Source organism: Cutaneotrichosporon oleaginosum (assembly GCF_008065305.1).
Source record: "Cutaneotrichosporon oleaginosum strain ATCC 20508 chromosome Unknown ATCC20508_contig06, whole genome shotgun sequence".
NCBI lineage: Eukaryota > Fungi > Basidiomycota > Tremellomycetes > Trichosporonales > Trichosporonaceae > Cutaneotrichosporon > Cutaneotrichosporon oleaginosum.
This window is the reverse complement of record NW_027072175.1, coordinates 1390929-1415402: the sequence shown is the minus strand read 5'-3', so window position 1 is coordinate 1415402 and position 24474 is coordinate 1390929. Positions and strand designations below refer to the sequence as shown.

At 61.0% G+C, this 24474-nt stretch overlaps 11 protein-coding genes across 11 annotated transcripts; 5 read left to right on the top strand and 6 right to left on the bottom strand.

Moving 5' to 3' along the window:
- Window positions 1-110: 110 nt before the first annotated feature.
- COLE_06979 (uncharacterized protein) lies at window positions 111-820 on the bottom strand (the record flags this gene model as incomplete). The annotated part of the gene is made up of 3 exons (XM_018419790.2): window positions 111-351; window positions 503-613; window positions 711-820. The coding sequence occupies 3 exons, from the start codon at window positions 818-820 to the stop codon at window positions 111-113; spliced, it is 462 nt and encodes a 153-aa protein (XP_018276132.1).
- A 581-nt stretch (window positions 821-1401) lies between these two features.
- On the top strand, window positions 1402-2908 carry COLE_06978 (uncharacterized protein; the record flags this gene model as incomplete). Its single annotated transcript, XM_018424233.2, has 2 exons — window positions 1402-1467; window positions 1772-2908. 2 exons carry the CDS (start codon window positions 1402-1404, stop codon window positions 2906-2908), a joined length of 1203 nt encoding a protein of 400 aa, XP_018276131.1.
- Window positions 2909-4384: 1476 nt separating this feature from the next.
- COLE_06977 (uncharacterized protein) lies at window positions 4385-6442 on the top strand (the record flags this gene model as incomplete). The annotated part of the gene is made up of 3 exons (XM_018424231.2): window positions 4385-4700; window positions 4870-4955; window positions 4997-6442. 3 exons carry the CDS (start codon window positions 4385-4387, stop codon window positions 6440-6442), a joined length of 1848 nt encoding a protein of 615 aa, XP_018276129.1.
- Window positions 6443-6779: 337 nt separating this feature from the next.
- On the bottom strand, window positions 6780-7452 carry COLE_06976 (uncharacterized protein; the record flags this gene model as incomplete). Its single annotated transcript, XM_018420520.1, has 3 exons — window positions 6780-6904; window positions 6939-7003; window positions 7160-7452. The coding sequence occupies 3 exons, from the start codon at window positions 7450-7452 to the stop codon at window positions 6780-6782; spliced, it is 483 nt and encodes a 160-aa protein (XP_018276128.1).
- Window positions 7453-9718: 2266 nt separating this feature from the next.
- On the bottom strand, window positions 9719-11329 carry COLE_06975 (uncharacterized protein; the record flags this gene model as incomplete). The annotated part of the gene is made up of 3 exons (XM_018424230.2): window positions 9719-10669; window positions 10796-10936; window positions 11147-11329. 3 exons carry the CDS (start codon window positions 11327-11329, stop codon window positions 9719-9721), a joined length of 1275 nt encoding a protein of 424 aa, XP_018276127.2.
- Window positions 11330-12443: 1114 nt separating this feature from the next.
- COLE_06974 (uncharacterized protein) lies at window positions 12444-12863 on the bottom strand (the record flags this gene model as incomplete). Its single annotated transcript, XM_018419789.2, has 1 exon — window positions 12444-12863. One exon carries the CDS (start codon window positions 12861-12863, stop codon window positions 12444-12446), a length of 420 nt encoding a protein of 139 aa, XP_018276126.1.
- A 575-nt stretch (window positions 12864-13438) lies between these two features.
- COLE_06973 (uncharacterized protein) lies at window positions 13439-13985 on the top strand (the record flags this gene model as incomplete). The annotated part of the gene is made up of 2 exons (XM_018424229.2): window positions 13439-13527; window positions 13628-13985. 2 exons carry the CDS (start codon window positions 13439-13441, stop codon window positions 13983-13985), a joined length of 447 nt encoding a protein of 148 aa, XP_018276125.1.
- A 30-nt stretch (window positions 13986-14015) lies between these two features.
- COLE_06972 (uncharacterized protein) lies at window positions 14016-15573 on the bottom strand (the record flags this gene model as incomplete). Its single annotated transcript, XM_018424228.2, has 2 exons — window positions 14016-15394; window positions 15426-15573. 2 exons carry the CDS (start codon window positions 15571-15573, stop codon window positions 14016-14018), a joined length of 1527 nt encoding a protein of 508 aa, XP_018276124.1.
- Window positions 15574-16278: 705 nt separating this feature from the next.
- Window positions 16279-20695, top strand: COLE_06971 (uncharacterized protein; the record flags this gene model as incomplete). The annotated part of the gene is made up of 2 exons (XM_018424227.2): window positions 16279-16404; window positions 16442-20695. 2 exons carry the CDS (start codon window positions 16279-16281, stop codon window positions 20693-20695), a joined length of 4380 nt encoding a protein of 1459 aa, XP_018276123.1.
- A 121-nt stretch (window positions 20696-20816) lies between these two features.
- Window positions 20817-22465, bottom strand: COLE_06970 (uncharacterized protein; the record flags this gene model as incomplete). Its single annotated transcript, XM_018424226.2, has 5 exons — window positions 20817-21191; window positions 21269-21388; window positions 21521-21894; window positions 21950-22013; window positions 22286-22465. 5 exons carry the CDS (start codon window positions 22463-22465, stop codon window positions 20817-20819), a joined length of 1113 nt encoding a protein of 370 aa, XP_018276122.1.
- An 812-nt stretch (window positions 22466-23277) lies between these two features.
- On the top strand, window positions 23278-24470 carry COLE_06969 (uncharacterized protein; the record flags this gene model as incomplete). The annotated part of the gene is made up of 4 exons (XM_018424225.2): window positions 23278-23351; window positions 23432-23715; window positions 23872-24065; window positions 24267-24470. 4 exons carry the CDS (start codon window positions 23278-23280, stop codon window positions 24468-24470), a joined length of 756 nt encoding a protein of 251 aa, XP_018276121.1.
- Window positions 24471-24474: the final 4 nt, after the last annotated feature.

The window sequence follows — 24474 nt, the reverse complement described above, 5'->3', positions numbered from 1 at the left end:
GTATGTACTAGCCCCATGCCGTGACGCCAGTAGTCTCGGCGAACAATAGCTCACTAACCTTCCCCCATGCCCTCACCAGCTAGATTAGCTTATTAATGACCTTGAATGTTCTAGAGCTTGGGCGGCTCCCCGCCTCCGGCCTCTAGAAAGTCGAGGAACCCACGCGCGTACCGCACACATTGATCGTAAGCGTGCTCAAATCCTTCGCGGCCGCCGTAGTAGGGGTCCTCGATGATGCCGGGGCGGAGGCGAGCACCAGGCGAGGCCAGCGCCAGGTCCGGGTCAAATGTCCCGAAGAGGGTGATGTGGGCTCGGGAGCCGCGGGGCTTGCGGGTCTGGAGGGTCTGGAGGCTGAAGGTTAGCGCCCACGCGCATTGCTGAGGCCCGAGTGTTAAGAGAAGCTGAGAAGACATTGCAGCTCGGCGACGCCATCAGTTTAATACAAAGGTCGTGAAGTGATAGCAATCGCTTATGCTGAGTGTCGTGCACCCGGCTCACTCACTTGCTTTGGTCCATGGCGAGGATGTAGTCGAACTTGTTGTAGTCCTCAGTCTCGATACGGCGAGCGATGCAGTTGACGGGCACGCCATGCTTCTTGCAGACAGCAATTGTGCTGGGGTCAGCTGTCTCCATCTCTATACACCCGAGCGGCTCGGCTCAACGGGGAGGGAAGGCGGGTTGTGGGTCCGAGAACACTGTGTTGAACTGACCGCTCATCTGCTCCGTCGCCAGCGTGGTACGCCCCGGTGCCCGCGCTGTCTACGGTGAGGTCAAGCCCGGGACGTTTGGCCGCCTCGGCAATAAGGATAGCTTCGGCCATGGGCGAACGGCTTCAATCAGCTCTGCTCTACGCATCCTCGTCGAAGGGCAACGAAGGGCGGAACTCACCAGATACTGTCGTCAGCTCGCATGCCGGGAAGAGGCATACTTTCTACCGTCAGCTCCGCGACAGCGTCCCCCCGCTCACCCTAGACACACGGTCAGAACGGAGAACTTCTGCGGTGCCATTCTGCTTGACTCGAGGAGAGTAAATCGAGATGAGAAACGGTTCGAAGCAGCAAGTTGGACGATGGACGTGGTAGACCCACTGAAATCGGCGCGTGCGTCATTCCGCCTCCACCTCCACGCGGGGAGATTTCCCACGATCACACACTCGGCATGACCGGCTACCCGGCTATCTACAGGAATGAAGCAGCTCAGTCAGCTCGCACACATCCGATAACTGCCCACTCCATGTCGGCGTCCCTCAAGACTGCTCTTCACGGTCTTCGCGTCCCACTATCTTTCTCTCCCATTGCTCTTCTAGCCCGCTCGTTACCTCTTGCTACGTCACCCGCAGCTTCGTTAGTTCGACCTCCAGCTGCAATTCCATCTCGATCTCTCGCCTCCTCATCTCGCATCATGGCCGTCCAGCAGGCGACGATGAATGGGCCAGGCAAGCTCGCCGATCTGCCGAACACGGCGCAGGTGAGTGTGTGTGGCTGCGAGGGAGCGCCTCGGCGGGATCACCAGTAGCCGGGAGGCTGTGGAATTGGCAGAGGGAGATGGCGCACACATTGGGTGCTATCCTTCGAGCGCCGGCCAGTGCCACTGGAAAACCGAAAGGAGGCGGTACTGGACTGTGCGAGGCTGGCAACGAGTCTTGGCAAGTCTACGTGTATATCGTCCCGCTCCAGTCCGGAAGGTTGACCATCCCATCTCGCGCCATCTGACCATGACCACTCCCTGCGCCCTCATTCGCTCGCGCAATCTAATCAACCGCTGACCCCAGCTAACCCCCACGGTCACCCGCGTCCTTGGCCAGAACCCCTCCCTCATGACTTTGCAAGGAACTAACACGTACCTCCTAGGCGGAGCGGACGGTCAGCTCCTGATCGACACGACGTCAGAAGAGACTGCAGGGCCATGGGTTGACCTTGTGCTCTCCGCCCTCTCTGGGCCGCTGCAACACATCGTCTTAACCCACCGGCACCCGGACCACGTCGGTGGCCTCGTCCCACTCCTGGACGCGCTGAAGGCGAAGGGTGCGCCCGCGCCGACAGTGTGGAAGATGCCGAATCCTGACGAGCATGAAATCATCGCCGACCGGCCGGAATGGAGCGATGAGCACCTTCTCAAGACGCTCGGTGGCGCACATCTCAAGGCTGCAGCTGGTCCAATTGCTCCTCTCGCATCGCTTAAGGACGGCGACACCGTCTCGGTCCCCGGAGTCACGGTGACCGTGGTGCACACGCCTGGTCACACGGCCGACTCGATCTCGCTTCTCACCGACGCCGGCGAGGTGTTCACAGGCGATACGGTTTTGGGACAGGGCACGACGATCTTCACCGACTTTGCCGCGTACATGGGCTCCCTTAAGCGTCTGTTGTCCCTTGAGCCCAAGGTCATCTACCCCGCTCATGGACCGCACACGCCCGACGGCGCAACGGCCCGGAAGCACCTCGAGGCGTACATCAAGCACCGGCAGGAGCGGGAGGACAAGATCGTGGAAGCGCTCCGCGCGATCTCCTCTACCCCAGGAAGCCTGGGTACCAAGCTCGATGCGATCCGGGAACACGCGAGGGAGTCGCCTGACGCGGCCGTTGGGCCTGGAGGTGCGGGAGGTGCTGGCGCAGAGATGGCCAAGCGCGCCGTGGAAGCAGCGCGCAACTCGTCCCCAATCGCATCTAGCTTCCCGATGGGAGACGCAGCAGGGAGCCGCGGCGCCACTCTCGCTTTGCTCTGCCGCCTCGTGTATGCCACGGGTCACGAAGGGCTCATCCGTGCCGCCTCCTTCCCCATGGGCGGACACCTGCAGAAGCTCGAGACTGAGGGGCGTGTCAAGCGCTCGCGCGCTGTCATGCCTACCGTTGTCGACTGGAAGGTGACAGAGAACAGCGAGCAGGACGTGTACGAGTGGGTTGGGTAGTCGATATTTAGATGCAGATGAATAATGGCAAATCCTATGTGTACAATGCATCTGACTACAACTTAGCGACGCGCCCCAATCGCACCAGCGAGTTCAGCGCGCAGCTGGTCCTCGCGGGAGCGCGCCTCAAGCCCGATCTGGGAACGCAGTTCGCCGACAACGTCCTGCGTCTTGCCGAAGTACACTGCAGAGAGGAGGTTGCGCATCTTAATTCTGAGGTCAGCGCGACATCCCAGGGCTGGAGAGTCTATCAAGATTATAGACAAATCGCAGGAAATTAATGCTTATAGATAGGTCAGATGGCCCAGCCGTCGCAGAGCCGCGCAAATCCGTCCACCACAACTCACTCCATGTCTTCCACCATCCTCCCCACGTTGTTGACATGCGACGTCGCCCCTGTGAGTGGGTAGTCCACTTCAGCCTGGCGCGTCATGCTCCCGCTCAGCGTAACCTTGCCATCGGCCGTCGCACCAGCGACCTTGGCGCCGGCCTTGTCGGTGAGCGTGGCGCTGGTCGGCGCCTCGAGGACAAGCATGACCGTGGACGTAAGCTTGTACTTCGCCGTCCGGCCGCGCTCTGTGCACTCGAAAACGTGCAGCGAGTCCCAGTTCCCGGTGAGGCCAGTGTCGGCAGGAAGGTCTAGCATCAGCATCAAAGAACACAATAAGGCTGCTGGTCAGGTGCTGTCTTCGCACTCACCCTTCTTCATCAACACGACACCAGCAAACTCGAGGTCCTTGGTCCCCATGTCCTCGCCCAGGTCCCACAAGTACACTGAGCTCACACCTCCCTCGTAATACATCTCGCGGTAGGTGTCGAACGCGGCGTTCAAGAGGACCTCCAGCTGGCGGAGCCGGGGGGAGGGCTGCGGCGCCCCGGGCGCTGGTGGGAGATACTTGTCAGTCCAGGGCGAGCGGAAGCTATCGCCGTCGCGATTGTAGTCACAGCCGAGGAAGGAGCGGCCGGCCTCTTCGTCGTGCAGCACGCGCAGCGGCTGGTCCGTGTTTGCGTAGAGGTCGTCGGCGAACTCAGGGGCGAGGTTGGCGAGCGCCTCAACGTTGGCCTCCACGCGCGTCGGGGGCAGGCGACGCAGGAGGTCGAGGAGCGAGCCGAGGGTGTCTTCTGTCAGCAAGAAGGAGAAGGTCACGTCGGAGCCAGCGGTTGCGAGCTCGCGCACTCACTCTCGTCGGCCATTGTGTTCAGAGATGGTCAGAAGTGTTCCGTGTCGCGCGAGGAACGTCGATGACGCTGCTGGCGTCAGTGGAGGCGTTGTATCAAGACCACGTCATTACCGCGAGATAATCGCGCTTAGGGCCGCGCTTCCGCCGCGTACGTCACGCCGAGCGAGATATGAGTGATTTCTTGTCGGCCTGCTCTGGTGTTGCTGTTGCCACAACTCCGACGCCCGTTTCAACTTGCACGTCTTCTTGTCTGTATCACACTCTCCACATATACTGTATATTACCGTGCTACGCAATGAGCGCGCGTCCCGCCTTCCAAGCCCTCTCCCGCGCGCGCCGACCCCTCATCTCGCGCGCCACACGTGCCGGCCCGTCGCGGCTGAGCACGTTCCAGCCATCTCGGGGTATTCTGACACGCCGTGCCACAAGTTTCTGGGCTCCGAGCTACCCGCCCCCCGATGAGGAGCACAAGATTGTCGATACCGCCATGCCGCCCCTGCCCGCGCCGGGGGGAGGGCTCGTGATTGAAACGCCTACGGCTACCAAGTCGCGGCGGAGGGAGCGGTATCTCGATAGCTTGATGGACAAGGCGGGACACATGTACCTCAAGTGTGAGTGATTTCGGCTTTACGGCAGCGTGCCGACGCTCCTCTCGCGTCCTCCGTCCCGATTTGTTAGGCGCTTTTGGCGCCGAGTGAGCCACAATACACGGCCTGCCGCCGAGGGTGTTGGAGCAGTGTCTGCCTGACGCACACTCCACTCGAACTTATCTGACTGCAGGCTCAATTCTCGATGCCAACGGCAACTGGACCGCCGAAGAAGGCACATACCGCAAGATGGACCTGTGCCGCGCGCACGACCTCGACGTGGGTTAACCGTCGCCGCCACATCACATCACTAACCTCAGCCCCGCGACTTGCGCAAGCTCGACAGCCTCGTGCCCTCCCTCGTACCAATAATCTTGACCCGCAAGTCTTGTATTCTTATTTCCATCCACCACATCCGCGCGCTCATCAAGCCCGACCGCGTGATCATCTTTAACACTCCTGGCGCGGAGGATTCGGAGGCCGCCAAGCGGTTCAAAGCCCACCTACAGGCGAACGTGCGTTCTGGCCTGGCCCCGCAGCACGAGGAGCGCGTAGAGGGCGAGGACTACGGGCTGGCTTATGAGCATCGTGCTCTAGAGAGTATTCTCGTCGACACAGCGAATGCCCTCGAGGAGGAGATGGGATTCATTCGGCGTCTCGTTGACTCGCTGCTGGAGAAGTTTGAGCACGACATTGACCGCGAGAATCTCCGCCGTCTGCTGCACTACTCGCGTCGGCTTGCGGGCTTCCAGACGCGTGCGAAGAGCATCAAGAGCGGCTTTGACGAGCTGCTCGACAGTGACGAAGATCTCGCAGCAATGTACGTGTCGGACCGCATGCACGGCCGGCCGCGTGCAGTGCATGACCACGAGCAACTGGAGCTCCTCCTCGAGAGCTTCACCAAGCAGGTCGAGGAAGTCATCTCGGAGATCGACACGACAGCCGCCAACATGCAGAGCACCCAGGAGGTCGCTGAGCTCATGCTCGACTCGGGACGCAACGAGCTCCTCGCCCTAGACATCAAGGTGTCTATGGCGACACTCGGCATCGGAGCCGGCGCCCTCATCCCCTGCCTCTTCGGAATGAACCTCACGACACACCTTGAGAATGTGGAGTACGCATTTCTTGCAGCGTCGGGCGCGTCCTTCTCCCTCGCATTCCTTCTCTACCTCTACGGCGCGCGCGTGCTGCGCAAGGTGCGCCACGTGAGTCTGGTGTCCAAGCCCAGCTCTCTGCCTCAGAGCGTGAGAGAGGCTAAGGAGCGCTTCGTGCGCGAGCGCGCAGAGACCTGGCGCTGGCACGAGGCGCAGGCCGAGACCGAGTGTGGCGTACAGAGCTCGGCGCTGTACGCCAAGGGCATCCCAGACTATGAGGCGCGGTGGGGTGCGGTGCGTCGCTCCCTACGCTCTCGTGCGTCAATTTGGGACCGCCTCTTCCGCCCACATCTCCTCCACCGCAATTTGTTGGGCCTGAAGCGCGCCCCAGTCGTCCGCGTCAAGGCTGTAGGCAAGTCCAAGACTGCGGCAGGTGGCCCCGCGGGCCACGCATCTGTTCCTGGCGGAAGTGGTGGAGCGTCCGCGGCAGCGACGCACGGCGCCGCCAACCCCATCCCGCAGACCAGCGCGCACTCGCCATCGCCAATGGCGAGCCCAACCCGTCCCCTAACGCGGCGCACCACAAGCGCCCCGCTTGCGCGTGTCCTGTCGAGCTCGCCCGCGGAGGGGACGGAGGTCGGTACCCTGCCCGAGAAGGGCGACCGCCGCTGAAGGGCTCTGAGGCCGTAGCGATTCCCAGCCGTCATGAAGCGTCGGAGAGCATGCGTTCCGTTCGCCCTCTGACGGACCCCAACCTTGTCGTATTGACCTGGCGTCGATGCGGCTACTAAACAGTTCGCCGCTGGGCGACTTGACCGACGGGTCGAGACGAGCTTCCGGGCATGCCGAGAGCGCAAGCACGAGAAAAGGGTAGAGGACGAAGATCATAGATTTATAGCACCAACTGTATCGACACACATCTCACCACTCCATATAACAGCATCATACATTGTAACCACTCATGCCATGCACACTGGTCACGAAATATCGCATGCATCCCGAGCCACATCTAAATTTGCTCCTTGGCCTCCCAGGACACGCCGCAGCCGCAGTTGCCTCCCTCCTTGGCCTGCGGGTTGTCCTGCAGGCGGAAGGACGAGCCGATCAGCTCGGTCGCATAGTGCAAGGTTGCGCCTAATGTCAGCTCTTGCTTAGCGGGCGGACCCACCCTTCAGCATGCCGAGGGACATGAGGTCGACGATGACGGGCAAGGCGCCTTCGGCCTGCATGGTGCTGGGGTTAGCTGATTTTCTCGACGCCGGGGGCCCATCGGCTCCGTAACCCTCGTTCTTCTTCTCTCTCCCGCCCTCCTACAACCTCTCTCCCTTCTCTTCCCCGCTGGTCCAACGCCGCCCTCCCACCTCCCAGCACTTTCCCCGGCCTACTCACTAGTCATCGACCCCCCGGTCCTCCACCAACTCCATGATGTACTGGTACCCATGGCAGCCTCCCGAGTCCACGCCGACCCGCAGCGCGAGCTTGGTGTCTGGCGGCTCGTTTGCTGCGAGCCGCGCGAGCTGCTGGATCGCCTCGGGCGTGATGTTGAGATATGCCTCGTCCTCGGGCACGAGCTTTGCGTCGTCCATGAACCCCTCTTCGCGAATCGCGTCGAGCGACGGCGGCGTGACGGTGATCTTCGGCGAAGCGGGGATGGGCGGGAGGTTCGGCGCCGCCGACGACATGGAAGCGGCCGACGAGGCATGTCTGAGATGAGTGGCGAGGGCGGAGGAGGAGCGAAGCGCGCTGATACGGGGGAGAGGGAGGACGGGGACGGCGCGGGGAACGGCGCGAGGGCGCGTCGCAAAGGTGCGCGCGGCGCGGGTGAGTGGAGCGAAAGATCGTGGCCTGAGCATGGTGAGTGTCTGGTGAAGAGAAGCGGAGCGGAGCGTTCTTGGTCATCGGGGTAGAAGGTGGAGGCAGGCGGAGTGCCGAGTCACGTGACAGGGGCCTGCGACACTCTCATGTAAGAGTCGAAAGTACAATGGCCCCTCTGACGCCATGCATGGTGGAAGCGCTGTTGAGACTGCGCGCGCTGAAGGCGAACCTTGGAGGAAAATGCTGCTTGCAAATGCTGTCGATCAGCTCGCCTGTACATCATCGCCACAACCTCCTGCGATCGACTTCTCCTCGACGAGGGTGTGAGATCAAGCTTGCGGGCTCAAGCTCGTAGCATATGAGATCTCACCTTAATCCTCCCAGCTGCCACATAACGCGAGAGCAGCCACACCGGCTGTGCTGGTCGGCGAGATGGTTTCATACCATGCTGTTGGGGTTTGAATGACTCGCACCGTGGCGCTCCCATGACAGTTCACACTCGCAGGGAAGCATCCTTAGATCAGTCTCACATCACACACAACCAAGAATGAACACTCAAGGATGAGAGGCCGCCAAAGAGCATGGGACCCACCTCGTCGTGAGTAACCACATGGTATGCTCCAGACCGATTGGCGCGGACGGTAACCCACAGTGACCAGCATTCGCTAAGCGATATCCCCCGCGGTTTGATGTTGCTGGCGACAACGCGCGTGTACAACGCATGGCTGAGAGGATGAAGGTGGTGCGTTCGCCGGTCGATCGCCGGATCGCTGGTAGGGTGCATTGACATCTTCCTCTCATAGCGCGTGCAGCGCCTTCCCATTTAGTCGCGGTCGCACCCACTGCAAAAAGACTATCGCGAGGAGGTCTCGATCCTCCGACCTCGAGGTGATCGTACGGTTAACCATATGAGCCTCGCGCTCTTCCACTAAGCTATCGCGATTTGTCTGACGTCCAATCTTGAAGTTGTACCTAATGCGGGACACGCGATCTCTGTCTTCACCCGCCTTTCACGCTCTCCCAATCTCCCAGCCGCCCACAGCAGTTGCGTAACGCGATCTAATCTTTGCCAGATGGCAAGCTAGCCCTACGGATGAAACCTCGGCGTCTAGCCTCCACCCATCTATGCCCACCACCTATCGGCATGCGGCTTCCGGCATTAATTTCCTTGCTTGGGCGTGCGCGTGCCTCACGACGGATCCTGGACCGCGCGGCAGCCGCCCTAAGACCGACGCGAGACGATGCGGGGCGCACAGTTGACGTCTTCGCACACCGCGGGGATTCGAAAAGCTCTGAAAAGCCATTTTCGGATTCGGCATCACCGGGACCTCGGCACCCGCGCCGCCCGCGACACCCCGACACCACACCCGCCGCGTGACGCCGTGGAAACGCCGCGCCTTATCTGGGGACATGTGCCTGCTTCTGCCGTGATCACCCTGTCCTCTACTGGCAGCTTTCGCGGCGGCCTGCTTGCTGATGCTTGTGCAGCGTGCAGGCACTCAAAGATGGTGCGCTTGGACCGGCAAGAAGCCGGCGATTCGGGACGATCCGAGGCCGCGCGCACGGCCGAGTCGTCGTGGCCCCGCGTGGTGGGCGGAACGACGGTCCGCCCCTCGTGGCCCTGAGGCCTGAGGTGGTGGCGTTGTGGGCGTGCGGGGTGCCAGGGTCTCGGTGTCACGATGCAGTGACAGTGCCGCCGACGTCGGCGGATGAGGTGAGATGAGATGATAAGTTGAGACGAGATGAGACAGACGATATACGATGGAATGAGATGAGACGAGATAGCCGGCGGGAATGAGTTGGCAAGGAGCGATGCGCCGAGGGTCGGCAGCTGATGGGCTCCACACGTCCTCCACACACTACTACGCTGCTCGTTATCAGCTCTCCTGCTCACTGCCCGTTCGCTGTGTCCGCCTCCTGCGCCCACGCTCCTCCTAACACACCACCGCCAGTCTTGTGTCATGTAATGGGTATAACTGTATATGCATACCCGTCCTGTGGACGGTGCAGCCTTGCTGCGGTGTCGGCTACATTTTATTGATGCCTGCACGTAGTGCCTACGGTGATACGGGGGCAGCGCCTATTATGCCGCCCCCGATTCTCCCACCTGGGGAGACAAGATAGAACGAGCTCTTAGAGCTTGTTCTTGCGCGACTTGAGCTTCTCCTGGAGGTCCTTGTTGACCGCGTCCATGTACTCGTCGGTGGTGACCCAGTCGGCGTCGGTCATGGCCTTGCCCTTCATCGAGAGGGCGAGGTCCTTGGTCATGGTGCCGGCGTTGATGACGTCGACACAGGCGGCCTCGAGGGCGGTCGCGAACTGGGCGAGCTCTGGGGTGTTGTCGAGCTTGGCGCGGAATGCAAGACCACGGGTCCAGGCAAAGATGGACGCGACGGGGTTGGTCGACGTCTTCTCACCCTTCTGCCACTGGCGGTAGTGGCGGGTGACGGTGCCGTGGGCGGCCTCAGCCTCCATGACCTTGCCGTCGGGGGTGATGAGCTCCGAGGTCATCATGCCGAGCGAGCCGTAGCCCTGGGCAAGAACGTCCGACATGACGTCGCCGTCGTAGTTCTTGCACGCCCAGACGAAGCCACCGTCCGACTTGATCGCCTGGGCAACCATGTCGTCGATGAGGCGGTGCTCGTACCAGATGCCGAGCTTCTCAAACTCGCCCTTGTAGTCGGCCTCGTAAACCTCGTTAAAGATGTCCTTGAAGCGGCCGTCGTATTTCTTAAGAATGGTGTTCTTGGTCGACATGTAGAGGGGCATCTTCTTAGCGATGGCCATCTTGAACGAAGCGTGGGCAAAGCCGAAGATCGACTCGTCGGTGTTGTACATCGACATGGCGACACCTGCCGACTGGAACTGGAAGACCTCGAGCTCCTGCTCCTCGCCACCGTTCTCGGGGACAAACTTGAGGGTGAGCTTGCCGGCACCGGGGACGATCATGTCGGTCGAGCGGTACTGGTCGCCGAAAGCGTGACGGCCGATGATGATGGGCTTGGTCCATCCTGGGACGGGCTTGGGGAGGTCCTTGAGCATGATGGGCTCACGGAAGACGGTGCCGCCGAGGATGTTACGGATCTGCTCTGTCAGCGCAGGCCATCGCAAACAAGCAGGGCCGGGCATCACCGAAGCGCCGATCCCAGATGTTCAAGTGGGCTAGGAACGACGATTCGGCTTGATGCGATTGGCCGAGCGGTAACTCACGGTGCCGTTAGGCGACTTCCACATCTTCTTGAGCTTGAACTCCTCGACACGGGCCTCATCGGGGGTGATGGTAGCGCACTTGACGGCGACGTTGTACTTGAGGGTGGCCTCGGCGGACTCGACAGTCACCTTGTCATCGGTCTGCGTGTCAGTTCATGTTGGTTGATTGTTGGGAAAAGCCTCGGAGGAATGAATGCCCGGCCGGGGCCGGTCGGCCCGCTCCAATATCTGACTATTTCGAATCACCCTGTTTGAAGCCAGCATGCCATGAATTCTGACGGCGATGCCACGCTCCAAACAGCGAGACCGGCCGCGACGATAACCAGCAACAAGCTCCAATTATATACTCACGGCGTCACGGTTCTCCATGCCAAGGTCGTAGTACTTGAGGTCGATGTCAAGGTAGGGGAGGATGAGCTCCTCACGAATCTTCTTCCAGATGATACGGGTCATCTCGTCACCGTCCATCTCGACGACGGGGTTCTTAACCTTGATGCGGTCGAGACCGGCGGGAGCCTTGGCAGCGGTGCTCATGTTGGCGAAGAGGATGGGGGTGGTGCGGAGAAGAGAGTTGCGAACCGGCGCGATAGTGCGGAGAAGGGGAGGGAGCTGAAGAGAGGAGATGTGGTGAGCGTTTATAACTGGGATGACGATTGCGGGTGCAGGGGGTTGGACGGTGGGGCGGCACGGCAGAGCACAAGAGAGAACCGGTCCATAGCTCATTAGCCCATAGGCCACAAGGGCTGCGTCTCGTGGGCGAGGCAAGTGAAAGAGAGAGAAACAGGGGCAAAACCGGGTAGGGTCACGTCGACCGTTGCCTTCGCACGGTAGCCTTTGCCTTCGCTCCAAGGCGAGGTACGGTACAATCTAGGTGGGGCGACGGAGCCGCCGAGGGCAACATATTGGGTGGTGACGGTGGAAAGAGGCTTGGTAGGCCCGGGGTGAGGGGGGGAGCGGGGACCGGTCGGGGTCCGGTGGGCGTATGGTGGGTAAACGTGTGGGGGGCGGTAGAGTGGACGACGGCAGACGAGCAGAGGAACAGAGGTCGCCGTGCACTTGTTAGAGCGCAATAGCCCGCTGGGGGCTCTCTGCCAGCTCTCCCAGCTGTCATTGAGGCAAGGATGTGGAGCAATCCACGGCCCATCGGCGATGTTCGGTCCTTGGGTCTCTCGCCCTAGATGCCGCCATCCTGCACAAAAAGGCCCATCGCACACCACGAGGCATTGCTCCAGAGGCCAGAGACCAAATGCGAGGGGATTCCAGAGCCTTAGTCACCTTACTCACCATGTTATTCGAGTGTGGGGAAAGCGGCGAGATGCACGGGGTCGGCGGTGGATGGATGGGTGAGTGAATTTAGATGATGCGGGGCAGGGGAAACAGTGAGGTCTCTCCAGCGGCGCACTGCGGGGGGGACAAGGTGAGGGGGGACGTCGAGAAGGTAATGAGCTCGGTGTGGGTGATGGAGAGGAAGATCGAGTCGGTCGCCAGCACCGTGTCTTTTGGCATGCATCGTTTGGGTGGAAAGCGCGGAGCCTTGCGCCTTGTGGCCTCGAGGCCTTTGTGTGGGCAACCAGTTGTGTGGCCACGCAGATTGCCGCCCAGTACCGCAACGATCGGCCGACCTCACCGGGCGAGACGCCGAGCATCCCTAATAATACTTTATTACAACTATCCTAATCATCACTAATTCGACAACACTACTCCACGGTACCAGTACGCCCTGCGCCCGCGTCGCGCCTGGTCTCTTCGGTCTTGGCCCCTCGGTCCTCGGCCCCTCGGCCCCTCGGACAGTTCTACCCTGCGCGGCGACGACGACTAACCAATTTCCACCTTGGCCGCACTGAACCGTGCCACATCTCCCTGCGCGTTTGACCGCGGGCCACGCAAACGCAAAGGCGTGACTGTGCGTTGGAGAGGGGCTAGAGGGGGACGCGCGCGGGCCGCGATGGAGGCATGATCTGATGATCCTTGGATCCGATCCTTGTGGTGCGGATGTGGCGGGCGTGGGGCGCACAGACCGCTGAGAAGAGGACGACTGCAATGGGTGCGGGGCCACCTTGTGCGACATCGGCGCACTCGGCGTAGGCCCATCTGTTTCGCCCAATTACCCGACCTTGTTGGGCAAGGCCCCCCCCTGACATTACCCGCCGGCGACTACAGCATGAGCCAGTGAGAGCGAGCACAGCTCTGATGCACAGGCACTGATGTGGCGTATGCCAGGGTACGTCAGAGCCAATGCGTGTCAGGCCATGTTGGGACAAGAGTCGGCCAGTTTCCAACAATCTCTCGATGATTTCGAACTCTGTGAGGGTTCGATAAGGCGACTTCGGACTTTGTTCGGCGTCCTCGGCCATAATCCCAGGCACGACTTCCCCCTTGCCCACCAGATTCCCCACATGCGGACTCTGCGCCCCGCTCATCCCGCTCCCACTCTGTCGCGTGCACGTCGCGCGCACATCGCGTGGATCCCATGCGTACTCTCTACCCAGTCACGTGCCTCGCATTGTCATCACATCACCGAAATCGACCGACCACCACCAATTCAATCCACCGATTCCATCTCGAGATTTCTAATCACCTCCACTTGATCTGTCCACTCCACCACTCCTCCCGCTTCGTCCACCCGCGCCGTCCGCAATCACAATGCTCCCCTCGCCAGCACTCCGCGCCACCGCCGGCCGCATTCCCCTCAGCCTGAGCCAGGCTAGCGCCCAGCTCATCCCCCCAATTCCGTAAGTCCGAGACTCGGAGCCTAGGAATTCTGGTGGCGACACCGGGCCCGCCTTGGCATACACGGCCCCGTTGCGTGCTGATTGACACGGCTAACACCAGTCTTTACCGGGCCCTGTTGCGTGCACACCGCGCCCTGCCGCACGACATGCGTTTCATGGGAGACGCATACGTCAAGTCCGAGTTCCGGGCGACACGCAGCACCGACAACCCCGTCCACATCGTCGCCTTCCTCACGCAGTGGAAGGCGTACCTCGAAGAGATTCAGAAGGGGCTCACCGACGCGCAGGGCAAGTGGCAGGGGCGCAAGCTCGACGCAGAGGTACTCGACAGCCTCAACACCGAGCAGGTCGGGCAGCTGTATGAGCTCATGCACGCCACCAAGGACGTGTGGAAAACTCCAGAGCAGCTCGAGCGCGAGGCCGCAGAGGCAGAAGCGCTGGCCGCCTCCAAGCAGTAATTTCATGTATCATAGCATTGCATCTCATCTCTAGGTACGCCTCTTCTTCTTCTTCTGCTGCTGTTTCTTTCGGCGCGCGCGCTCCAGCTGCGCGGCCGTCTTGGGCCTGGCCTCCTTTGACTGCGCCTCTTCTCCCTCCTCATCTCCTTCCTCCCTCTCCTCTTCCTCCTCTTCACGCTTCCGCTTTTCGCGTTCCGACCCCTCGGTCTTCTGTCCCGATCCATCAACGCGCTCAAAGCATGAGACAAAGAAACCGTTCGTCTTGTCCTCCGGCAAGCAGCGAATGACACCCTCGGCGTCAGGACCAAGCTCCTCGACGCGCCCTCGCCTCTCCCACGCAGGCAGCACTGATGCGCGAGATGCAACACGCCAACGGCCCCCGCCAGACTTGAGCGCCTTGGCGACGACGCGTTCGTCCTCCTCGGCGTGAATCGAGCAGGTCGAGTATACGATGCGCGTCACCGCGGGAAATTTGAACGCGTGCTGGATCATCTGCAGCTGGAACGCGGCGAGTTTGTCCAGGCGCTCGTCATCCTCGTTCTCCTCCTGCTCAACCAGGTAGTCGAGTCGGTTCACGATGCCGGACCCGCTGCAGCTGGGATCGAGGAGGATGCGCGTGACGTTGGGGTAGTCGGCTGGGTCGGCTTGCGTGAAGTCGCCTCTCGTCGCGGTCGTGTTGGAACACCCGGCGCGCGCAAGCATCTTCTCGAGCGTCTTGAAGCGATGTGTGCTCTTCTCAAAGGCGTACAGCACCCCCTTATTCCCCATGAGTGCGGACATCAGACTTGTCTTGTTGCCAGGCGCCGCTGTGCCGTCGATGCACTCGCCGCCGTCCCACCCGTCCATTATGACGGTGGCGGGAAAGCACGACGCCTTGTCCTGCAGCACGACTGCGCCGGCCTCGTACCACCGGTCCCCAGCCCACCAGTTTGTGTCTGGCGGAAAGACGAGGAGGTACTCGGGGAGGTGTGGGTCCATGAAATACTTTCCGCTGGGGACAGGGTAGACGGCCTCCGCAATAAGGCCAAAGCCCTTGGTGACGAGGTGCTTGTGCAGCGCGGAGAGCGACCAGTCCTCGGCTCGACTTGCGTCAATGTTGGGATTCCAGCGGACGTAGCGCGCCTGCACGTCCGAGCTAGCTGTGCGGCCGAGGTCGCGGACTGAAGAGACGCCTGCGCGAAGTTGGATACGAACAAGCTCTGCCTTGAGGCGGGCCTGATGCCGCACGATTGCACCCTTGGGGGGCCACTTGTCACTGGCCTCGATACGCGCGCGCGTCGAGAAAAGAAGGTCGTGCAGCAGCACGAGGATGAGGTTGCGTCCGGTGGGCGTGCCCCTGATCCTGAACGTCTCCTTCTCGAGCTTGAGCAACGGTACCATCTCGAGGAGCTCGAGAAGCACGTCGCGGTCTGCGTCAGCTTCCATTGTAGTCATGCGCACATTTCAGCGTCTCAATCACCAACGCCAGGATGCGCTTGGCCTCGGCCGGCTCGACCTTGATCTTGGCTGCAGCGAGCGAGCCCTTGACACTGCCCTGGTGCTTGTCCAGGTGGTCGAGGGCGGAGGCGGCGGCACGGTAAAAGTTCATACTACTCTCAGCTACAAACTATGAGACAGCGTACCTGTCAGGCGCCACGAAGGGGCTTGGGACTGTTCCGTCAGCGTTGTCGGCGACAGAGCAATTGAGGTGGGAGGGGAAATCAGAGGTTTGTTTGATAGAAGGATTGTCTCCACGATACGGTCGGACAATGTAGATAATATAGAGCATCATGATGAGGGGGGGGCGGGGGAGAGCGGCACTCACCAGTCAAGTGCGAGAATGAACGGTTGGAGAATGTAGGACGAACGAGAAGTAACAACAGCAGGAGGCCTGGAGGAATGCCGTTTGACCGAAATTTAGAAAGGTGCGAGGAGGATATAGGGGAGGACCGGACAAAGATGCAGTTGCCGCACGGAGTCTGGGTGCCTGAGTGCCAGGGTGGCTGGGCTCGCAGTCGTCATGTCAAGCTCCTTGAGCTGCAGCGGAACGAGGCGATACGCGTGTCGTACCTCATCGACGTGGGACCTCCATCGTCTCTCAAGCTCTCATCATCGCACTCATCGCCCTCATCTCGTTCTCTCGCCATATCCTTCATCGCAGCCACTTCCGGACAGCCCATCGCAACCCCCAGACACTCATTCACTCCCGGCGGTTGTCCCCGTCCGCCTCCACATCCACGTCGCTCTTCCCACTTTCCGGCTTCGCGCCATGGGCCGGAAACCTAGGGCAAGCCGCGGCGCAGCACCAGCGTTGATGTTGCTGCTGCTCGCGGCGCTCGTGGGCGTGATGCTGCTTCCACTCGCCCACGCCGCCCCCGAAGCAGCCATCACTCGCTTCAAGCAGTTTCCGAAGAAGCTCTTCTACTTTGATGACTCTGAGGTGAGCCAAGCCGAGAGACAACATAGCTGACGAGCAGGTTGTGCTCTTGCACGAGTCTGACACTTCGCTGCAGCGGTCGACAAACGAGGGCAAGACGTGGTCTCAAGTGGAGCAGGTCACGGACGTATTCAAGCTCATTGAACACCCGTTCAGCAAGGAGATTGCGTTCGTCATCGGCAAGCACAAGAAGCATTGGGTGACGCACAACCGTGGCGAGACCTGGCTCTCGTTTGAGACGGAGCGCGAGGCGACGCGCTCGTCTCAGCCACTCGCGTTCCACGCCACCCAGCCGGACTGGATCCTCTTCCAGGGCACGGCGTGCGAGAAAGGCGGAGGCATCAAATGGCCTTGGGGTGGCAGCCAAACATGCTGGGACGAGACGTTCTACACCAAGGACGCATTCCGCACCGAGACGCGCAAGCTGCTTGCCCTCACGTCAGAGTGCAAGTTTGCACGCTCGAAGAAGGAGATTGAGGCAGCTGAGAACCTCATCTTCTGCATCGCATTCACGTCCAAGGCCGAGGACGGGCAGCAGCGGTATGAAGATGCGCGCCTTTTCCAGTCCTCTGACTGGTTCGAGAGCAAGGAGTATGTCGACCTCGGTATCGGCAAGCAGGCGCGCGGCGTCGTCGGCATGGGCATTGTGAGCAAGTTCATGGTGGTGGCTGTCAAGTCGCCAGGCGAGAGCAAGCGAGGCAACTCGGATCCCATGCAGCTCTACGTCAGCACCGATGGCAAGACCTGGAACCAGGCCCAGTTCCCTCACTCGGTCCTCCCCGACCTCGTGGAGAATGCGTACACGATCGTCGAGTCTACTACGCACTCTCTTGCCGTCGACGTGCTCCAGAGCAACAAGGGTATCGGGACACTCTTCGTCTCATCATCACACGGCACCCAATTCGTGCAGTCGCTTTTGGACACAAATCGAAATGAACGAGGGATTGTCGACTACGAGCGTATCTACGGCCTGGAGGGCGTCGGCATCGCCAACACCGTCGTCAATAGGGAGGAGGTCCGCAGCGGCGCGGCCAAAGAACTCTTTAGCTGGATCTCTTACGACGACGGGTCGTCGTGGACGAACATCAAGCCGCCCGCAAGCAAGCAGGACGGGTCGCGCTGGGACTGCGATGTCAGTGACGCCGCCACCTGCTCGCTGCACCTGCACTCGGTGTCGGACCGCAAGAATCTCGGGACGGTGTTCTCGTCGACCGCGCCTGGCTTCGTCATGGGCGTTGGCTCCGTGGGCCCCCACCTCCTCCCTTACGAGGAGTGCGACACATTCCTTTCTACGGACGCCGGTCTCAACTGGAAGATGGTGCACGAAGGCGCCCACCTCTACGAGTTCGGCGACCAGGGCAGCGTGCTCGTCATGGCCGACGACGAGCAGGCGACCGACCACGTCGACTACTCGTTCGATGGTGGGGCGAACTGGAAGCAGCTCGACCTCGGCATCAAGGTGCGCGCGCTTGTCTTGACTACAATTCCAGACTCGACATCGCAGAAGTTCCTCCTCCTAGGTCAGGCCATGCGGGGTGACGACACGGGTGGGCGCTTCGTGACTATCTTCCTTGACTTTGCCGGATCCCAGCCCCGGCAGTGCGATACCGGCGACTTTGAAATCTGGTATGCCCGCAGCACGGCCGACAGTGAGTGCCTCATGGGCCACAAGCAATGGTACGCGCGCCGCAAGCTCGACGCCCAGTGCTACGTCGGCCACAAGTTTGAGGACCCCGTCGGTCACGAGGAGAACTGCAAGTGCACGGCTGCCGACTTTGAGTGCGACTTCAACTACGTCCTCCAGAATGGCAAATGTGTAGCTGCTGGCCCCGAAACTGTCCCGCCCGGCGTCTGCAAGAACCCCGGCGACAAGTACATGGGCTCGTCAGGCTATCGGAAGATCCCTGGCAACACGTGCGAGGGTGGCGAGGCGCTCGACGAGAAGGTACAGAAGGACTGCAAGGGCACGAGTGCGCCCGAGGACGGCAAAGTGTCGTCCGTCGTGCACAACTTTGATGCCAAGGTTCTGCGCCACAACTACTTTGCCAACTCGCTCACTATCCTGCTGCACCTGTCGGACGGCTCGGTATGGCAGTCGAGCAACGAGGGCTACTCCTGGACGCAGTTGCAGAAGGACACCAAATTCCTCGCCGTCATCATGCACGACTTCGACGACCAGCGCGCATACCTCCTTACCGAAGGGCGGACGGTCTACTACACCACCGACCGCGGTGGCTCGTGGAACACGTTCACTGTACCCGACGACCCGAACAACCTCGGCATCCCGATCTTCGATTTCCACCCCGAGAAGTCGGACCGCCTCATCTTCACGGGCTCAGTCGAGTGCGGCTCCGAGATCTCGAATACCTGCCACGCCAAGGCATCGTACTCGGAGGACCACGGTAGACGCTGGTACGAGATCGATACCTACATCAAGAGTTGTCAGTGGGCACGGGACACCCAGCTCAAGGTTGACGACCGCATGATCATCTGCGAGTCTTACAAGGAGAAGAGGGGATCGCAGCGCCGCCCCGAAAACAACCAGATCCAGCTCATTGCCGGTCGCAACTTCTACAGCGTCAAGGACGTGCTCTTTGACTCAGTCGTGGGGTGGACAACCTTTTCTGAGTACCTGCTTGTCGCCGAGCGCAAGGGAGGCACTACTCTTACCCTGCAAGTGTCGCTCGACAGCAAGCAGTGGGCTGAGGCCCAGTTCCCCCCCGGCCTGCGCATCGATAACCACGCATACACGATTCTCGAGTCTAACACGCACTCGGTGTTCCTGCACATGACGATGAACAACGAGCAGGGGAACAAGTGGGGCAGCATCTACAAGTCCAACTCGAACGGGACATACTACTCGCTCTCGATCGAGCACGTCAACCGCGACTCCAAGGGCTACGTCGATTTTGAGAAGATGATTGGCCTCGATGGCATTGCCATGGTGAACATTGTGGCGAACCCGGATCACGCGGATATCGCAGGCAAGAAGAAACTGCAGTCTCGCATCACGCACAACGACGGCGGAAGGTGGACGCCCTTGACGCCGCCAGCCAAGGACTCGCTCGGCCAGGCGTACAAGTGTGACACCACAGCGTGCGCGCTCCACGTGCACGGCTACACGGCGAGGCGCGACCCGAAAGCGACTTACTCGTCGCCATCAGCGGTAGGATTCATGCTAGCTGTCGGCAACGTCGGCGAGGAACTGGCCGCGTACGACGACAGTGACATCTTCCTCACCCGCGACGGCGGCTCCACGTGGCAGGAGGTCCACAAGGACGCACACATGTGGGAGTATGGCGACAGTGGCTCGATCCTTGTGCTCGTCAACGACGAGGGGCCGACGGACCACATCCTCTTCTCCATTGACCAAGGCCTGAGCTGGAACACGTACACTTTCGGCGAGCGGCTGCGCGTCCAGACTATCCAGACGGTGCCGCAGGACACGAGCCGGCGTTTCTTCCTCATCGGCCAGCGGCCGAGCGACAGGGACCGCTCTGTCCTCGTCCACCTCGACTTCCAGAGTGTGCTCACGCGCAAGTGTGAGTATGACGCCCAGAACCCCAACAACGACGACTACGAGCTCTGGTCGCCTGCCGAGCACCGCGAGGAGGAGTGTCTGTTCGGGCGAAGGACGTTCTACCACCGCCGGATCCGGGACAGGGCATGTTACGTCGGAGAGAAGATTGAGCAGCTCCACAAGGTCGAGAAGGGGTGCGAGTGCACAGCCGCCGACTTTGAGTGCGAGTTCAACTACTATCGCAACCTGGACGGCAAGTGCGTCCTGGTAGATGGAGCAAACCCGCTCGGGGTGAGCACCGAGGATGAACAGTGCGTAGACTTCGAGACGACATGGTACGAGCGCACGGCGTACCGCAAGATTCCCTACTCGTCCTGTGTGGGAGGCGAGCGCCTGGACCGGGGGCCGTCGCACGCGTGCCCGGGCCTGATCGGTGCGCGCCTGGGCGGCCTCTTCTGGGCGTCGATCGTGCTCCTGCCCTTCGCGTGTGCAGGTCTCGGCGGGTATTGGTGGTACGCCAAGGCGGGGCGGCCCGGCGCGATCCGGCTCGGCGAGCACCGCGCTTTCGGCGCTCAGTCTTCGGGCCTCAACACCGCGGTCCAGGTTCTGGCATCCGTGCCGTACTTCCTCCTCGGGCTCATCAGCGCCGGATGGAGCGCGCTCGAGCGGCGCGTGCCAGCCCTCGAGCGGTTCACAGGCCGGCGGCGGACGCCATACCGTGCCATTCCGATCGACGACGACGCCGAGCTGTTGGGCGAGTACGAGGACGACTAGGTTGGCGAAGTGGCTCGGTCGAGAAGATAGAACATAGCATGCATTAGATCACTTGCCCCTGCGACCATGCGAAGCCACAGACTCTGCCTCATCTGCAAGAAAATCACAGCATACATGACTTCTACTTCTTGGCCTTGATCCATGCCTCGTGCCGCGCGACCAGCTCGGCAATGATATACTCCTCGATCTCCTTCTCCTTATCGCCGCCGTTCAGCTGGCCCAGCTCGAGCCACGTCTCCTCGTACGCGCCACCGCCGGGCGTGACGGCTCCGCGCAGCGGCGGCGTCATGGCTCCAGTAATCCGCTTGTCCACCAGCCCGCGTACCCCGCCCGTGAAGTACCCTTCCTTGCCGGACGCCGGTGGCGTGATCGCCCGCTCTACGAACACAACGCGATACTTGCGGCTGTGCAGCTCGTTGCCAATCACGAGCTGGTGCCCGTACCGCGCTAGCGCGGCGCGCGCCTTCGGCACGAGGAGGTTGTCGTCGGTTTCGAGCTTGTGTGAGCAGGCACCCCGACAGCCATACCGCCAATCGCCGTGCTTCTCACGCGCCACAGTCAGCCCAGACTTACCTTGAAGCTGACGATGTACCCCTCCGGCGTCCACTCTTGCACAAGTGGCCGCAGGACCTTGGGCACTTGGTCCATCTCGAGGTGAAGCGAGCCCTTGGCGCTCTGGATCTTGTGCTCGGCCTTGGGTCAGCGGGAGTGCACTCATGCAGGCTTGAAAAACGGCCAAAGGCATCATTTAGCTTCGTTTCGGCGTTCCGCCTACTTGAAACGCAGCTGCGCCGTTCTGAGCCGATCAGTATCAACAACACTCACAACCTTGTCGTCCGGGAGGAAGAAGTCTGACACCGCCGCAGCGAGGTAGAACATTCCTCTGCGCTCAAGCGGGGCCATGACAGTACCTGCCGCTCGCAGAAGCCACAAATAGTCGTTAACTGTCTGGAAGTCGATGGAGAGCATGGTGCCCTCATCGTGCGCCTTGTTGTACGCACGCAGCACGGGGAGCAGGTGCTTAGCCTGTTCGGGCGTGGCAACCACCGAGTCGCTCGAGATCGTGAGGAGGTCCAGGAAAGGGTTGAGACTGTGGCTGTAGTGCCGGCTGAACGGGCGGAGCGAGTGCAGGCGGTGCATGAAGATGACGGCGTAGCCAGCACCGAGGAAATACTCGGCTGACGTCGCGCCGCGAGTGCCTGACATCAGAGACACGTTCTCTAAGGAGGCAAGGAAGGAAAGCGCACGACGCACCGGCAGAGAAGTTGTCCAGGAAGCGCACTGTGTTCGACTCGAGTGGGACAGTGGTGCCGCCGGACTGGAGTTAGTCTTTGTCAGCCGGTGACATCCCAAGGGGGGGCAGACGTGGTGGGCGAGTCGCGGTGACGTGCATCTGTCACCGAGCAACATGGGGCGTCCAATCCCACCCCACGCCTCGTTGTTGCGAGCTCATGCAGTTCTCCGTCGACGATAGAACTCCTTCTGCCGTGGCCCACATATCGATCTACCGCTCACTCTCGCCCACCAAGCTCCCCACACCCCTCGCCGCCGCTCCACCCAGCTCTACTCAGCGCTCGCACTCATACTCACAGTAACAAGCACTACCCGCTTCTTCCCATCCCACTTCTTCACGAACTCCCGCATCATCTCGGTCTGCACCTCGAGTCTCGCAGGCGGTCTCTGGGTGTTGAAGTAGCTCTCGGTGCTAAACTCGCGCCCGGGCGTGGGGCTCGCCGCGCGCGACGGCTGCGCGCTACTTGCTTCAGACATCTCGTTGGGCTTTGGGCTGGTAATGGCAGTTGGGCTGCTGCAAGGCGACGAGATGGGGTTGCGGAATGAGACGACTCGACGATGGCTGGGGTTGCACCGGAACCCGGTCGACGCCGGTGTTGCCGGCGCGGAGATGGAGTGAAGCCCGGACCCACGTGGGCGCACGTTTCAACAATGCCTCGCTGCGCTGGCGATTCAGGTCTGGCCTCGTCGGTAAATGCAGATGAAGCGCCGGCGCCGCTCCACAGTAGGCGCAAGGCTGCGCCGAGGGCGTGAGACCGACGCCCCGAGGTTATGTGCTCCGAGCCAAGCGGGATGAGTGTGGTGAATGGGTGATGCTTGAGGACTAAACGGTTACGGTGACAAAGCCTCGTCACGAGGCAGGTCCCACTGATCGGGTTCCCGACCGGTCAGAGGCCGATGTTGTTCCGCAGGCCGCCACTCAGCCCTGCCATTTCCATCTCTCATTCTCAATTCATCTTCTTTCTCTCCACTTACACACCACCAAACAATGCCCCTTGTAGCACTCTTGGGCCAGTGCGCGGCCATGTTCGCGGCGAGCCTGCTCCTCGGTGCGCTCCCGCTCATGCTCAAGTCGACGTTGTCCAGTGCGTCTCTCCATCTTCCGTTCAATGAACCAGAGGTCCGACGCTGACTCCAGGCAAAGCTCTTTCGGGCATCCAGGTGCTGGGGATGGGCCTTCTTGTAGGCGCCGCTCTCGCAATCATCGTGCCAGAGTACGTTAATCTCTGTCTTCCTGCTATCTCAGCGTCGCAACGGAGTTGGTTTCTGATAGCAGGGGTGTCGCGACAATGTACGAAGCCGACGAGAAGAGTACACACGCGATTGGCATGTCCTTGCTCTCGGGGTTTGCATTAATGCTCCTGTAAGTCTTCATCTTCTTCTCTACTCCTCTCTACTCCTCTGTACTGCGAATTAGCCCTCCAAGTGGTTGCTTACACAGAGTGTGGAGAACATCTGCCCCCACCCCACCCACCCTCACCACGAAGACGAAGATGAGGAGCACGCACACAACCATTTCCAGACGCCGGAACGGCGCGCCAGCATGTCGCCCATGCTTCCGAAGGAGCAGGAGGAGTGTTCTTCGCACGCAACAGCACACGGGATGAGCGCGACACTTGGGCTCGTCATTCATGGACTCGCGGATGGGATCGCACTCGGCGCCAGCAGCCTATCGGATAACAAGCAACTGGGCTTCGTCGTGTTTTTGGCTGTACTTGTGCACAAGGGTGAGTTGCGAAGGCTGCGGCGAGCGGTGGAGAGTTATACAGGAGACACTGCTGCAGAGCTGTCAGGACGAATCTCACTGCTATCTGTCAAGGCAGCCTGTCGTCTCGTCCCAGGCTGGCGATCACGGAAGTTGTCAACAGCGTTACTGACCTCAGGCCCTTCGGCTCTCGGCCTCACCACCACGCTCCTTTCCCTGCACCTTAGCCCCGCGCAGGTGCGCCGCCGCCTCGTCATATTTTCTCTTGCGGCTCCGACCGGCGCTCTAATGACGTACATGCTCGTCTCGCTGTTTGGCGCGAACGCCGACCACGGATTGGGTTGGTGGACCGGCGCCGTGCTACTCTTCTCGGTGAGTGTCTGCTTCTGTCACGGAGGTGCCCCGCGTTCTCTCTTCCTCGCTGTCGTCTTTGCATCTGCTCTTCGCGCGTGGGGATATCCCGTTCATGCCAACGATCGCCCCTGATGCCGACACCCCCCGTCGTGGCCGTTTCTCTCGCAGCTTCCGATTCCTTCTACCACATCATTTGCTCGGGCTCCCCACTAACCCCAGGGCGGCTCCTTCCTTTATGTTGCGACCGTCATCCAGCCCATATCCGAGACGGGGCCGGACGACCACTGCCACCACCCGCACCACGAGGTGCACAGAGAGATTGACGCCCCGCGCCTCGACAACGCAGCGCGCACCGGCCTCATACTCCTCGGCATGGCGTTGCCGGCCGGCATGTCGATGCTGCTTGGTGGGCATGGGCACTAGCCAG